At 39.0% G+C, this 14,382-nt stretch overlaps 3 protein-coding genes and 1 long non-coding RNA gene across 10 annotated transcripts in view; 3 read left to right on the top strand and 1 right to left on the bottom strand.

Moving 5' to 3' along the window:
- The window catches only part of LOC111191213 (nuclear factor 7, ovary-like), a 430,228-nt gene that overhangs the window by 8,414 nt on the left and 407,432 nt on the right, over window positions 1-14,382 (top strand). The window lies entirely within an intron of this gene.
- Window positions 1-14,382, top strand: part of LOC111190634 (E3 ubiquitin-protein ligase TRIM39-like) — a 419,370-nt gene that overhangs the window by 30,164 nt on the left and 374,824 nt on the right. The window lies entirely within an intron of this gene.
- The window catches only part of LOC125803919 (uncharacterized), a 112,288-nt gene that overhangs the window by 27,796 nt on the left and 70,110 nt on the right, over window positions 1-14,382 (bottom strand). The window contains exon 2 of one of the 4 annotated variants that reach the window (XR_007440350.1): window positions 8,174-8,210. The exons of the other annotated variants lie outside the window; for them this stretch is intronic. This is a non-coding gene — a long non-coding RNA (uncharacterized LOC125803919). The remainder of the gene's footprint in view (window positions 1-8,173; window positions 8,211-14,382) is intronic. 4 annotated transcript variants of the gene reach the window in all.
- On the top strand, window positions 2,156-6,008 carry LOC125803908 (E3 ubiquitin-protein ligase TRIM39-like). Its single transcript, XM_049482671.1, has 6 exons — window positions 2,156-2,722; window positions 2,836-2,931; window positions 3,037-3,270; window positions 3,366-3,531; window positions 5,045-5,071; window positions 5,178-6,008. The coding sequence occupies exons 1-6, from the start codon at window positions 2,156-2,158 to the stop codon at window positions 5,723-5,725; spliced, it is 1,638 nt and encodes a 545-aa protein (XP_049338628.1). The 3' UTR covers window positions 5,726-6,008.

Here is a 14,382-nt window from a genome sequence, read left to right as displayed (position 1 = left end):
TTCAGAGTTCATCACTACACACCTCCAAACTCCATGTAGCTTCAGAGTTCATCACTACACACCTCCAAACTTCATGTAGCTTCAGAGTTCATCACTACACACCTCCAAACTCCATGTAGCTTCAGAGTTCATCACTACACACCTCCAAACTTCATGTAGCTTCAGAGTTCATCACTCACTACACACCTCCAAACTTCATGTAGCTTCAGAGTTCATCACTACACACCTCCAAACTTTGTGTAGCTTCAGAGTTTATTAATCACTACACACCCCCAAACTCCATGTAGCTTCAGAGTTCATCACTACACACCCCCAAACTCCATGTAGCTTCAGAGTTCATCACTACACACCTCCAAACTCCATGTAGCTTCAGAGTTCATCACTACACACCTCCAAACTCCATGTAGCTTCAGAGTTCATCACTACACACCTCCAAACTTCATGTAGCTTCAGAGTTTATTAATCACTACACACCTCCAACCTTCATGTAGCTTCAGAGTTTATTAATCACTACACACCTCCAAACTTCATGTAGCTTCAGAGTTCATCACTACACACCTCCAAACTTCATGTAGCTTCAGAGTTCATCACTCACTACACACCTCCAAACTTCATGTAGCTTCAGAGTTCATCACTACACACCTCCAAACTCCATGTAGCTTCAGAGTTCATCACTACACACCTCCAAACTCCATGTAGCTTCAGAGTTCATCACTCACTACACACCTCCAAACTTCATGTAGCTTCAGAGTTCATCACTACACACCTCCAAACTTTGTGTAGCTTCAGAGTTCATCACTACACACCTCCAAACTCCATGTAGCTTCAGAGTTCATCACTACACACCTCCAAACTTCATGTAGCTTCAGAGTTCATCACTACACACCTCCAAACTCCATGTAGCTTCAGAGTTCATCACTACACACCTCCAAACTTCATGTAGCTTCAGAGTTCATCACTACACACCTCCAAACTCCATGTAGCTTCAGAGTTCATCACTACACACCTCCAAACTTCATGTAGCTTCAGAGTTCATCACTCACTACACACCTCCAAACTTCATGTAGCTTCAGAGTTCATCACTCACTACACACCTCCAAACTTCATGTAGCTTCAGAGTTCATCACTACACACCTCCAAACTCCATGTAGCTTTAGAGTTCATCACTACACACCTCCAAACTCCATGTAGCTTCAGAGTTCATCACTACACACCTCCAAACTTCATGTAGCTTCAGAGTTCATCACTACACACCTCCAAACTCCATGTAGCTTCAGAGTTCATCACTACACACCTCCAAACTCCATGTAGCTTCAGAGTTCATCACTACACACCTCCAAACTTCATGTAGCTTCAGAGTTCATCACTACACACCTCCAAACTCCATGTAGCTTCAGAGTTCATCACTACACACCTCCAAACTTCATGTAGCTTCAGAGTTCATCACTACACACCTCCAAACTCCATGTAGCTTCAGAGTTCATCACTACACACCTCCAAACTCCATGTAGCTTCAGAGTTCATCACTACACACCTCCAAACTTCATGTAGCTTCAGAGTTCATCACTACACACCTCCAAACTTCATGTAGCTTCAGAGTTCATCACTACACACCTCCAAACTCCATGTAGCTTCAGAGTTCATCACTACACACCTCCAAACTTCATGTAGCTTCAGATTAGATCAACAACAGTAGAGCATAGAGAGTCTCATGGAATGGAGAGAGTTCAAATGACCGAGCTTCTCCATCCAAACCTCACATCGCCAAACACAGCAATACAGACTGGCATACACAAAATATAGTGTATGTACTGGTAAAACTAAAGATTTGGTATTTAAAAGCACTGTGTTGATAGGTTTACAGTACAGCTCATTGATTATATTTCTACATAATCTTTGGTGAATTCATGGGCCTGGAGGTTTTGAAAGGTATTAATGTTTGATTGCTTGATTGTGGAAACAAGTAGTCCAGATACAGTAACGGATAACTTACCACATGTCCTTATTTTAGTTTATAGTTTGGTAGGACCGTTGCTACAGTATGAACCAATAAAATAATATTTGCTATCTCTTACTTAAGATCCACTACTAGTTCTTGATGAAATATCATGAAAAATGTTGGACCTTCATGCTGTCTGTGTTTCATCTATCAGTCATGGCTTCCTCCATCAGTCTCCTGTCTGAAGATGAGTTTCAGTGCTGTATCTGTCTGGATGTTTTCACTGATCCGGTCTCTACTCCATGTGGACACAACTTCTGCATGAACTGTCTCAGAAAGAGCTGGAACAGCAGCTCACACTGCAAGTGTCCCCTTTGTAAGGAGGAGTTCTCCAGAAGACCTGAGCTTCGTGTGAACACCTTCATCTCTGGACTGACTGCTCAGTTCAAGAAGTCGCTTCAGGTGAAATCCAGCAGAGCTTCAGAGAATGTGCTCTGTGACATCTGCTCTGAAAATAAAATCGTTGCTCTGAAGTCCTGTCTGGACTGTATGACCTCCTACTGCAAAACTCACCTGGAGCATCATCTCAGAGCCCCTGCACTGAAGAAGCACAAGCTGATGGACCCTGTGGAGAACCTGCAGGACTACATCTGCCAGAATCATGAGAGACCCCTGGAGCTGTTCTGTAGAGACGACCAGACCTGTGTGTGTCGGTTCTGCTCTGAGACAGACCACAAGACTCACAGCACTGTTCCTGTAGAGCAGGAGAGTGGAGAGAAGAAGGTCAGATATTTAGAGAAAGAATTATTCACTTAAATTAACCCTCATTTATTTTCTATGCTACAGATTCCTCAGATTAATGAGCGTCTTTCTTATAATGTGTCTAATGTCCATAGACTCAGCTGGGGAAGACACAGGCAGATGTTCAGCAGATGATCCAGGACCGAATGAAGAAGATTGAGGAGATCAATCACTCTGTAGATCTCAATAAGGTGAGTCTGAGTTTTATTTGACTGTTTCTAATATCACATCAGTAACATTCCAGCCTTCAGTCACTTCAACTCTTTTGTGATTGTGATGAATGTGATTGGTGTCAGAAAAACACAGAGAAGGAGAAAGCAGACAGTGTGGAGGTCTTCAGGGCTCTGGTGCGCTGCATTGAGAGGAGCCAGGCGGAGCTGCTGGAGGTGATGGAGGAGAAGCAGAAAGCAGCAGAGAGGCAGGCTGAAGAGCTGATTAAAGAGCTGGAGCAGGAAATCACTGAGCTAAAGAGGAGAGACACTGAGCTGGAGCAGATCTCCCACACTGAGGACCACCTCCACCTCCTACAGGTCAGAGTCCCTCTGTTCCTCAATAGTAATGCAGTCCAGCACAGGACAGCACTGCCCATGCTGAGGGGTTTCTCCTCTCTCCTGCTGTACTGTAGGTTTACCCCTCCCTCTGCAGACCCCCACCCACCAAGACCTGGACTGACGTCAGGATTAACACTCATCTGAGGGTGGAGACTCTGAGGACAGCTTTGTCTCGGCTTCAGGAAGCCCTCAGTGAGGAGATGGTGAAGCTTCCTGAGATCAGTGAGTATCTACTGATCAGTCAGAGCTTAGATCTTCTCTCCTATTTACCTTATTAAATTCAGCAAGTCCACATCACCAGAGGTTTGATGATGAGGATGATGTCCCTCCAAAACTGCAAAATGTTGCTGAAACTTTGAAAAAGAACACTATATATACATTCAAAACCAGAAAAGTGTATTTCCTGATGTAAATGCAGAAGATGGTTGTGCCAATAAGTTAAGAAAGCCGTTTCTGGCATTTTTAGGTAGTTGCTTATTAGTTGTTATTGTATTCCTGGTGGTTGCTATTTTGAGAAGTGGTTGCAATGAGCTTGCTAGGTAGTCACTAATCAGTTGCTGTGGTTTCCAGGTGATTGCTACATTGTTGGTAAGTGGTTTCTATGGTAGTCCAGGTAGTTGGTATGGATATGGTGTTGCTATGACCCTAACCCCGAAAAATGCTATTTAAATTAATTTGAGGTGACTTGATTGCTGTGGTATTCCAGGTGGTTGCTTGGGTGCTGCTAGGTGGTTGCAATGTTGTTGCAACAGTATCCCAGTTGGTTGCTGCGTTGTTGCTCTGTGGTTACAGCGGTAGCACAGCTGGTGGTTATGAACTTGCTACGTGGTTGCTACGGTGTTCCTCAGTGGAGGCTAGATTGGTGCTACATTGTGGCAAAGTGGCTGCTATGGTCTTTTAGGTAATTTGCATAATTTTTCTTACTGGTTGCTTGCTGACTGCTAGACAGTTGTAGGTGGTTTAGGTACTTAGGTGCTTAGGTACTCCATGTTGATAGTTGGGTGTTTCAAGTGTATTTGTATCATCTTAACATGTAAAGGATGGATCCATTCATTCTCATGGGGTAAAATATTAAAACGTCTATGACTACGTGAAAATCATCTGATCAGTTTATGTTGCAAATTACAGACAGAAATTAAAGCAGCAGTCCTTACGATTTTTTCTTTTAAATTGAGAGAAGTAGGGTTCCTGAGTGGGGAGAAGACAGGATGTTCTAATTAATTCCATCATGGTAAAGCCAAATATACTGATTGTAAAATTTCTGAATGCCATGATAACTTTTACGGGTTACCTGAGCAACCATGACACTGCTAATGATGTTGATACAAGAGCTACTGCAAACATGGAGAGATCAGAACAAGAAACTTAGTCTTTGTCTGTTTAATGCTGCATCAATAAACCAAAGAAACCAAGGAGTTCTTGCTAAAATCGTCTGTTCTGAAAAGAGACTGAACGACAATTCACATTTTAAAAGTACTCTACCTCATGCTCAGTCCAGTTACACATTTTCACCAGAGATCTCTAAATTCTCTAATCCCCTAATCCTCAAAACCTACGGGCTGTCACTTGTAAGAATAATATGAATCAAATAATATTGTTAATATTATGAAGGTAATTATGATAAACTCTAGTGCTGGAAATTCCATAAAATATCTACTGTGCTTCATATGAATCAAACATCATTAAACAGTTAATTAAACATTATTTAAATTCTGACGTTCGTTTCTATTGTTTATTACTCTTTTCTGAACAGAAATGAAGAGAATTCAACAATATGCAGGTATGTTGTCTCTTCCTGATCACATGACTAAATACAGTGTGTGTATGTTGTGTAGTTGGTGCTGTATGATGTTAAAATGGGTTTAAATTGTGTGTGTTTCTCTCAGTGGATGTGACTCTGGATCCTGATACAGCTCATCCTGAACTCATCCTGTCTGATGATGGGAAAGAGTTGAAACATGGAAACATCCAACAAAACATTCCTGATTCTCCACAGAGGTTTGATGAGTGTCTCTGTGTTCTGGGAAAGGAGGGATTCTCCTCAGGGAGGTTTTACTATGAGGTTCAGGTCAGAGGGAAGACTGAGTGGGATTTAGGAGTGATCAGAGAGTCCGTTAACAGGAAGGGGGTGATTACACTCAGTCCTGAGGATGGAGAATGGTCTATATCTTTGAGGAATGAAAGTGAATATACAGCTAATGAATGTCCTTCTGTCCTCCTCTCCTTAAATCAGGTTCTCCAGAAGGTGGGGGTGTTTGTGGATTATGAGGAGGGTCTGGTCTCCTTCTATGATGTTGAGAACAGCTCTCATATCTACTCTTTCACTGGTCAGTCTTTCACTGAGAAAATCTATCCATACTTCAGTCCCTATCTCAATGATGGAGGTAAAAACTCAGCTCCACTGATCATCACTCCTGTTCATCATCATAAATGAGCTTCTTTTACCCCAAAAATAATATTTTCTCTGATATTTTACACAAAAAAAGTAAATCTTTCTATTTCTATATAAAATATAAACGGGTGGGTTAAACAATGCATGATTTTACAGTAATCAAGTAAAAATATTAATTAGGGTGTTTTTTTCCTCCATAAATCTTCTGTTAGTGATGTAAAATAGATTTATGTTTTATTTAGAGCTTTATTTAGATTTTTATTGTGAGGTAAACAGAATGCAGAATGTCCTGTGGTGTGACGTAATATGAATGAATTATGAAATATAAACCCTTATATAAAGTAAATCAGTTATATCTGAACTGTTTATAATGGCTTAAAACATTTTTACTTTACCAGTATAAGGTATTAAAATGGATCAGACTCCTACAATAATTATCACAGGACATTTTTAAGGCTTTGTGATGAAAATGATCAGCTTTTTAAACAGGCAGTTTGATGGTCATCTCTAGGGGTTCTTTAGTGAAGCAGGAAACAGAAGGTCCTTCAGATGTTTGGCTGTGATTTGAATGTTTGAATCTCTTATTAATTTTACAGATTTCCTACTTTCTGTGAAACAGTTAACGTTTCAGTTTTCGTCAGTCCTGCGGTGTGACGGCTCTACTTTGAGAAAATGTAAATATTAATCTTAATAAATTAGTTAATAAAGTTTAAAATATATATTTAATCAGTTATCAAAATGTGCAGGGTTAATTACATCTTTTTTTTTATTTTACTGTAATGTAATGTCACACCGCAGGACAGTTTATGTACAAGGTTGTGAGAAAAGCTTATAAAATGGTAGAAAAAGAGAAATAATGTCTGGAGAAAACGAGCAGATCAGGATAGTTTAAACTCTGAACTGCAGAATTTCATAAAATGAGTTAAAATATGAAAATAAAAAGGTAGTTAATTTTATAAATATCTGTTTCAGCTCCATTCATCAAATACCCAAATCCAGTGAATGAATGAAGAATGTAAAAATGTAATAAATGAAGATTAAATCAGGATCTTTGATCCAGTTGCTCTGTGTTAAAGAGGCTCATCTCTAAATCCTCTTTTTAGCATCATTTATGAAAAGTGATATTTAGTCTGTACTGTAATCTGTACACAGTTAATCAGACAGCAGGTAAAGCTACCTGTACCTGTTTCACTGTGCTCTGTCTTGTGCTGCAGAGCCAGTTTCATCCTATTTACTGTCCTGAATAAACTCTAATAAAGATCTGCTTTCATGAAGCTCTTTTTCTATCAGTTCCAGTCTGCACCGCGTCCTGTTTACTACTAACCAAACAACCCACCTTCTGCTCTTATCTAAAGGATGGGGAACAGCAGTTTAGAAGAGTCTAGAATCTGCAGAAAAGCTCATCTACAAGTTTGTTTCTGTAGAATTATTGTAGATTTCTTCACGTATTTACACTCAGAACATCAACAATACGGATCATTTGAACAGGGGAGCACAAACGTTGGGAAGTCGGTTCCAAAAGCTTAATATTAACCTGCTTTATCCTGTTCCACGACCATCTCTGATGTGTGATTGGGTCACGGTCCTGTTGGAGCTCTTAATTCACTCCAAGTTTAAACTGTACAGCTGATGGTTTGAGGTTCTGCTGAAGAAGAATTCTGAGCAAGTCCTCCTTCTCCATTATTCCATCCACTGTGTGTAATGTACCAGCAGCACTGGAAGCAGAACAGCCCCAGAGCATGATGCTCCCACCACCATGCTTAACAGCTGCTGCTACAGTGTTCTTTGGGTTTAATGGGTTTATCTGGTTTTACTCTTCCGAATGTCTTTATCTAATCAGAACATAAAACGTTCCAGAGGAGGAACGCTGTGGGAGATGGTCTGGTTTTCTGTTCCATTTTCTGATTTATTATCTTCATTAAAAGCCGTGTCAGTGTTCCACACTAACAGACAGAGTTATCTCTTCAGATAAAGTCTGATCTCCTTCATTATCAGATTTAGATCAGCTCAGAGACCAGAGAATACAGACTAGATACATCTGATACAGATATTTACCTTTATTTTTTATTATTTAGGTAGTTTAATTCCTCTCTCCCTCTGTAACACAACATGTTTCAGTTTTAATTCTCCTATTACCATTTAATTATATTACATTTTATTATCTGTATTTATGTTTTTGTAAGTTAATTTACTTTAGTTCTTAATAATAAATTATTGTTTTTTTTTGCTTCCTAAGAATTTAAATTCCTGGTCTTGTTTTATTGCCATTGTTATAGTCTTGAATCTTAAACTCAATGTTTTTCTGAGTACAAAATAAATACACATAATAATGAAGGTAGATTGGTTGATTGATTAAAAGAATGTGTATTATTTCTAGTATTATTATAGAAAGGATAATTAATAATATTTTTTTAATAATTTATATAAATTCCCCACGGCCACCAGGGGGTGCCTTTACTCCCCAACAGGGCTGAAAGTGAGATACAGTACCTGCTGTTTACTCACACCTGGAAGAGAGGAAACACACCTGGAGATAAAAGAGAGAGAAAGAAAAAAGATGAGCAAAAAGATACAAATATATATATATATATATATATATATATATATATATATATATATATATATATATATTAAGACTTTATCTTTATGATTGTATCTTAAATCCTATATAGAAATCTGACATATTGTCATAAATAGACATGTCATAGAACACTTTGCTTCTAAATATATACATACACTACCAATAAAACAGTATGAGAATCACTGAATAAACACATTGCTGCATTAAAAATGTAATAAAATAAAATAAATTTAAACAATATGTGCAGTTACATGTAACATTCTCTCATATTAGCTAGCTCTGCTCTAAACTTAGTTTTCTCCTCAGTAATATTAGCTAGCTCTCAACTAACCTTAGTTTTCTCCTCAGTAATATTAGCTAGCTCTGCACTAACCTTAGTTTTCTCCTCAGTAATATTAGCTAGCTCTGTACTAACCTTAGTTCTCTCCTCAGTAATATTAGCTAGCTGTCCACTAACCTTAGTTTTCTCCTCAGTAATATTAGCTAGCTGTCCACTAACCTTAGTTTTCTCCTCAGTAATATTAGCTAGCTCTGTACTAACCTTAGTTCTCTCCTCAGTAATATTAGCTAGCTGTCCACTAACCTTAGTTCTCTCCTCAGTAATATTAGCTAGCTGTCCACTAACCTTAGTTTTCTCCTCAGTAATATTAGCTAGCTCTGCACTAACCTTAGTTCTCTCCTCAGTAATATTAGCTAGCTGTCCACTAACCTTAGTTTTCTCCTCAGTAATATTAGCTAGCTCTGTACTAACCTTAGTTCTCTCCTCAGTAATATTAGCTAGCTGTCCACTAACCTTAGTTTTCTCCTCAGTAATATTAGCTAGCTCTGCACTAACCTTAGTTCTCTCCTCAGTAATATTAGCTAGCTCTCCACTAACCTTAGTTTTCTCCTCAGTAATATTAGCGAGCTCTCCACTAACCTTAGTTTTCTTCTCAGTAATATTAGCTAGCTCTGTACTAACCTTAGCTTTCTCCTCAGTAATATTAGCGAGCTCTGCACTAACCTTAGTTTTCTCCTCAGTAATATTAGCTAGCTCTGCACTAACCTTAGTTCTCTCCTCAGTAATATTAGCTAGCTCTCCACTAACCTTAGTTTTCTCCTCAGTAATATTAGCTAGCTCTCCACTAACCTTAGTTCTCTCCTCAGTAATATTAGCTAGCTGTCCACTAACCTTAGTTTTCTCCTCAGTAATATTAGCTAGCTCTGTACTAACCTTAGTTTTCTCCTCAGTAATATTAGCGAGCTCTGCACTAACCTTAGTTTTCTCCTCAGTAATATTAGCGAGCTCTGCACTAACCTTAGTTTTCTCCTCAGTAATATTAGCTAGCTCTGCACTAACCTTAGTTTTCTCCTCAGTAATATTAGCTAGCTCTGTACTAACCTTAGTTTTCTCCTCAGTAATATTAGCGAGCTCTGCACTAACCTTAGTTTTCTCCTCAGTAATATTAGCTAGCTCTGCACTAACCTTAGTTTTCTCCTCAGTAATATTAGCTAGCTCTGCACTAACCTTAGTTTTCTCCTCAGTAATATAAGCTAGCTCTGTACTAACCTTAGTTTTCTCCTCAGTAATATTGGCGAGCTCTGCACTAACCTTAGTTTTCTCCTCAGTAATATTAGCTGGCTCTCCACTAACCTTAGTTCTCTCCTCAGTAATATTAGCTAACTCTGCACTAACCTTAGTTTTCTCCTCAGTAATATTAGCTAGCTCTGCACTAACCTTAGTTCTCTCCTCAGTAATATTAGCTAGCTCTGCACTAACCTTAGTTCTCTCCTCAGTAATATTAGCTAGCTCTCCACTAACCTTAGTTTTCGCCTCAGTAATATTAGCTAGCTCTGCACTAACCTTAGCTTTCTCCTCAGTAATATTAGCTAGCTCTGCACTAACCTTAGTTTTCTCCTCAGTAATATTAGCTAGCTCTCCACTAACCTTAGTTTTCTCCTCAGTAATATTAGCTAGCTCTCAACTAACCTTAGTTCTCTCCTCAGTAATATTAGCTAGCTCTCCGCTAACCTTAGTTCTCTCCTCAGTAATATTAGCTAGCTCTCCACTAACCTTAGTTCTCTCCTCAGTAATATTAGCTAGCTCTCCACTAACCTTAGTTTTCTCCTCAGTAATATTAGCTAGCTCTCCACTAATCTTAGTTTTCTCCACAGTAATATTAGCTAGCTCTGTACTAACCTTAGTTTTCTCCTCAGTAATATTAGCTAGCTCTGCACTAACCTTAGTTCTCTCCTCAGTAATATTAGCTGGCTCTCCACTAACCGTAGTTCTCTCCTCAGTAATATTAGCTAGCTCTGCACTAACCTTAGTTCTCTCCTCAGTAATATTAGCTAGCTCTGCACTAACCTTAGTTCTCTCCTCAGTAATATTAGCTAGCTCTCCACTAACTTTAGTTTTCGCCTCAGTAATAGTAGCTAGCTCTGCACTAACCTTAGCTTTCTCCTCAGTAATATTAGCTAGCTCTGCACTAACCTTAGTTTTCTCCTCAGTAATATTAGCGAGCTCTGCACTAACCTTAGTTTTCTCCTCAGTAATATTAGCTGGCTCTCCACTAACCTTAGTTCTCTCCTCAGTAATATTAGCTAGCTCTGCACTAACCTTAGTTCTCTCCTCAGTAATATTAGCTAGCTCTGCACTAACCTTAGTTCTCTCCTCAGTAATATTAGCTAGCTCTCCACTAACCTTAGTTTTCGCCTCAGTAATATTAGCTAGCTCTGCACTACCCTTAGTTTTCTCCTCAGTAATATTAGCTAGCTCTCCACTAACCTTAGTTTTCGCCTCAGTAATAGTAGCTAGCTCTCCACTAACCTTAGTTTTCTCCTCAGTAATATTAGCTAGCTCTCAACTAACCTTAGTTCTCTCTAGCTCTCCGCTAACCTTAGTTCTCTCCTCAGTAATATTAGCTAGCTCTCCACTAACCTTAGTTCTCTCCTCAGTAATATTAGCTAGCTCTGCACTAACCTTAGTTCTCTCCTCAGTATTATTAGCTAGCTCTCCACTAACCTTAGTTTTCTCCTCAGTAATATTAGCTAGCTCTCCACTAACCTTAGTTTTCTCCTCAGTAATATTAGCTAGCTCTCCACTAACCTTAGTTCTCTCCTCAGTAATATTAGCTAGCTGTCCACTAACCTTAGTTTTCTCCTCAGTAATATTAGCTAGCTCTGTACTAACCTTAGTTTTCTCCTCAGTAATATTAGCGAGCTCTGCACTAACCTTAGTTTTCTCCTCAGTAATATTAGCGAGCTCTGCACTAACCTTAGTTTTCTCCTCAGTAATATTAGCTAGCTCTGCACTAACCTTAGTTTTCTCCTCAGTAATATTAGCTAGCTCTGTACTAACCTTAGTTTTCTCCTCAGTAATATTAGCGAGCTCTGCACTAACCTTAGTTTTCTCCTCAGTAATATTAGCTAGCTCTGCACTAACCTTAGTTTTCTCCTCAGTAATATTAGCTAGCTCTGCACTAACCTTAGTTTTCTCCTCAGTAATATAAGCTAGCTCTGTACTAACCTTAGTTTTCTCCTCAGTAATATTGGCGAGCTCTGCACTAACCTTAGTTTTCTCCTCAGTAATATTAGCTGGCTCTCCACTAACCTTAGTTCTCTCCTCAGTAATATTAGCTAACTCTGCACTAACCTTAGTTTTCTCCTCAGTAATATTAGCTAGCTCTGCACTAACCTTAGTTCTCTCCTCAGTAATATTAGCTAGCTCTGCACTAACCTTAGTTCTCTCCTCAGTAATATTAGCTAGCTCTCCACTAACCTTAGTTTTCGCCTCAGTAATATTAGCTAGCTCTGCACTAACCTTAGCTTTCTCCTCAGTAATATTAGCTAGCTCTGCACTAACCTTAGTTTTCTCCTCAGTAATATTAGCTAGCTCTCCACTAACCTTAGTTTTCTCCTCAGTAATATTAGCTAGCTCTCAACTAACCTTAGTTCTCTCCTCAGTAATATTAGCTAGCTCTCCGCTAACCTTAGTTCTCTCCTCAGTAATATTAGCTAGCTCTCCACTAACCTTAGTTCTCTCCTCAGTAATATTAGCTAGCTCTCCACTAACCTTAGTTTTCTCCTCAGTAATATTAGCTAGCTCTCCACTAATCTTAGTTTTCTCCACAGTAATATTAGCTAGCTCTGTACTAACCTTAGTTTTCTCCTCAGTAATATTAGCTAGCTCTGCACTAACCTTAGTTCTCTCCTCAGTAATATTAGCTGGCTCTCCACTAACCGTAGTTCTCTCCTCAGTAATATTAGCTAGCTCTGCACTAACCTTAGTTCTCTCCTCAGTAATATTAGCTAGCTCTGCACTAACCTTAGTTCTCTCCTCAGTAATATTAGCTAGCTCTCCACTAACTTTAGTTTTCGCCTCAGTAATAGTAGCTAGCTCTGCACTAACCTTAGCTTTCTCCTCAGTAATATTAGCTAGCTCTGCACTAACCTTAGTTTTCTCCTCAGTAATATTAGCGAGCTCTGCACTAACCTTAGTTTTCTCCTCAGTAATATTAGCTGGCTCTCCACTAACCTTAGTTCTCTCCTCAGTAATATTAGCTAGCTCTGCACTAACCTTAGTTCTCTCCTCAGTAATATTAGCTAGCTCTGCACTAACCTTAGTTCTCTCCTCAGTAATATTAGCTAGCTCTCCACTAACCTTAGTTTTCGCCTCAGTAATATTAGCTAGCTCTGCACTACCCTTAGTTTTCTCCTCAGTAATATTAGCTAGCTCTCCACTAACCTTAGTTTTCGCCTCAGTAATATTAGCTAGCTCTCCACTAACCTTAGTTTTCTCCTCAGTAATATTAGCTTGCTCTCAACTAACCTTAGTTCTCTCTAGCTCTCCGCTAACCTTAGTTCTCTCCTCAGTAATATTAGCTAGCTCTCCACTAACCTTAGTTCTCTCCTCAGTAATATTAGCTAGCTCTGCACTAACCTTAGTTCTCTCCTCAGTATTATTAGCTAGCTCTCCACTAACCTTAGTTTTCTCCTCAGTAATATTAGCTAGCTCTCCACTAATCTTAGTTTTCTTCTCAGTAATATTAGCTAGCTCTGCACTAACCTTAGTTTTCTCCTCAGTGTTATTAGCTAGCTCTCCACTAACCTTAGTTTTCTCCTCAGTGTTATTAGCTAGCTCTCCACTAATCTTAGTTTTCTTCTCAGTAATATTAGCTAGCTCTGCACTAACCTTAGTTTTCTCCTCAGTGTTATTAGCTAGCTCTCCACTAACCTTAGTTTTCTCCTCAGTGTTATTAGCTAGCTCTGCACTAACCTTAGTTTTCTCCTCAGTAATATTAGCTAGCTCTGCACTAAACTTAGTTTTCTCCTCAGTAATATTAGCTAGCTCTGCACTAAACTTAGTTTTCTCCTCAGTAATATTAGCTAGCTCTTCACTAACCTTAGTTTTCTCCTCAGTAATATTAGCTAGTTCTGCACTAATGTTAGTTTTCTCCTCAGTAATATAAGCTAGCTCTCCACTAACCTTAGTTTTCTCCTCAGTAATATTAGCTAGCTCTGCACTAAACTTAGTTTTCTCCTCAGTAATTTTAGCTAGCTCTGCACTAACCTTAGTTCTCTCCTCAGTAATATTAGCTAGCTCTCCACTAACCTTAGTTCTCTCCTCAGTAATATTAGCTAACTCTGCACTAAACTTAGTTTTCTCCTCAGTAATATTAGCTAGCTCTGCACTAACCTTAGTTTTCTCCTCAGTAATATTAGCTAGCTCTCTACTAACCTTAGTTCTCTCCTCAGTAATATTAGCTAGCTCTGCGCTAAACTTAGTTCTCTCCTCAGTAATATTAGCTAGCTCTGCGCTAACCTTAGTTTTCTCCTCAGTATTAGTAGCTAGCTCTGCGCTAACCTTAGTTTTCTCCTCGGTACTATTAGCTACCTCTGCGCTAACCTTAGTTCTTTCCTCAGTAATATTAGCTAGCTCTGCGCTAACCTTAGTTTTCTCCTCAGTAATATTAGCTAGTTCTGCACTAAACTTAGTTCTCTTCTCAGTAATATTAGCTAGCTCTGCACTAGCCTTAGTTTTCTCCTCAGTAATATTAGCTAGCTCTGCGCTAACCTTAGTTTTCTCCTCAGTAACATTAGCTAGCTGTCAACTAACCTTAGTATTCTCCTCAGTAAT

Source organism: Astyanax mexicanus, chromosome 8 (genome assembly GCF_023375975.1).
Source record: "Astyanax mexicanus isolate ESR-SI-001 chromosome 8, AstMex3_surface, whole genome shotgun sequence".
NCBI lineage: Eukaryota > Metazoa > Chordata > Actinopteri > Characiformes > Acestrorhamphidae > Astyanax > Astyanax mexicanus.
The sequence above is the reverse complement of the archived record's forward strand: the minus strand, read 5'-3'. Positions and strand labels throughout refer to the sequence as shown.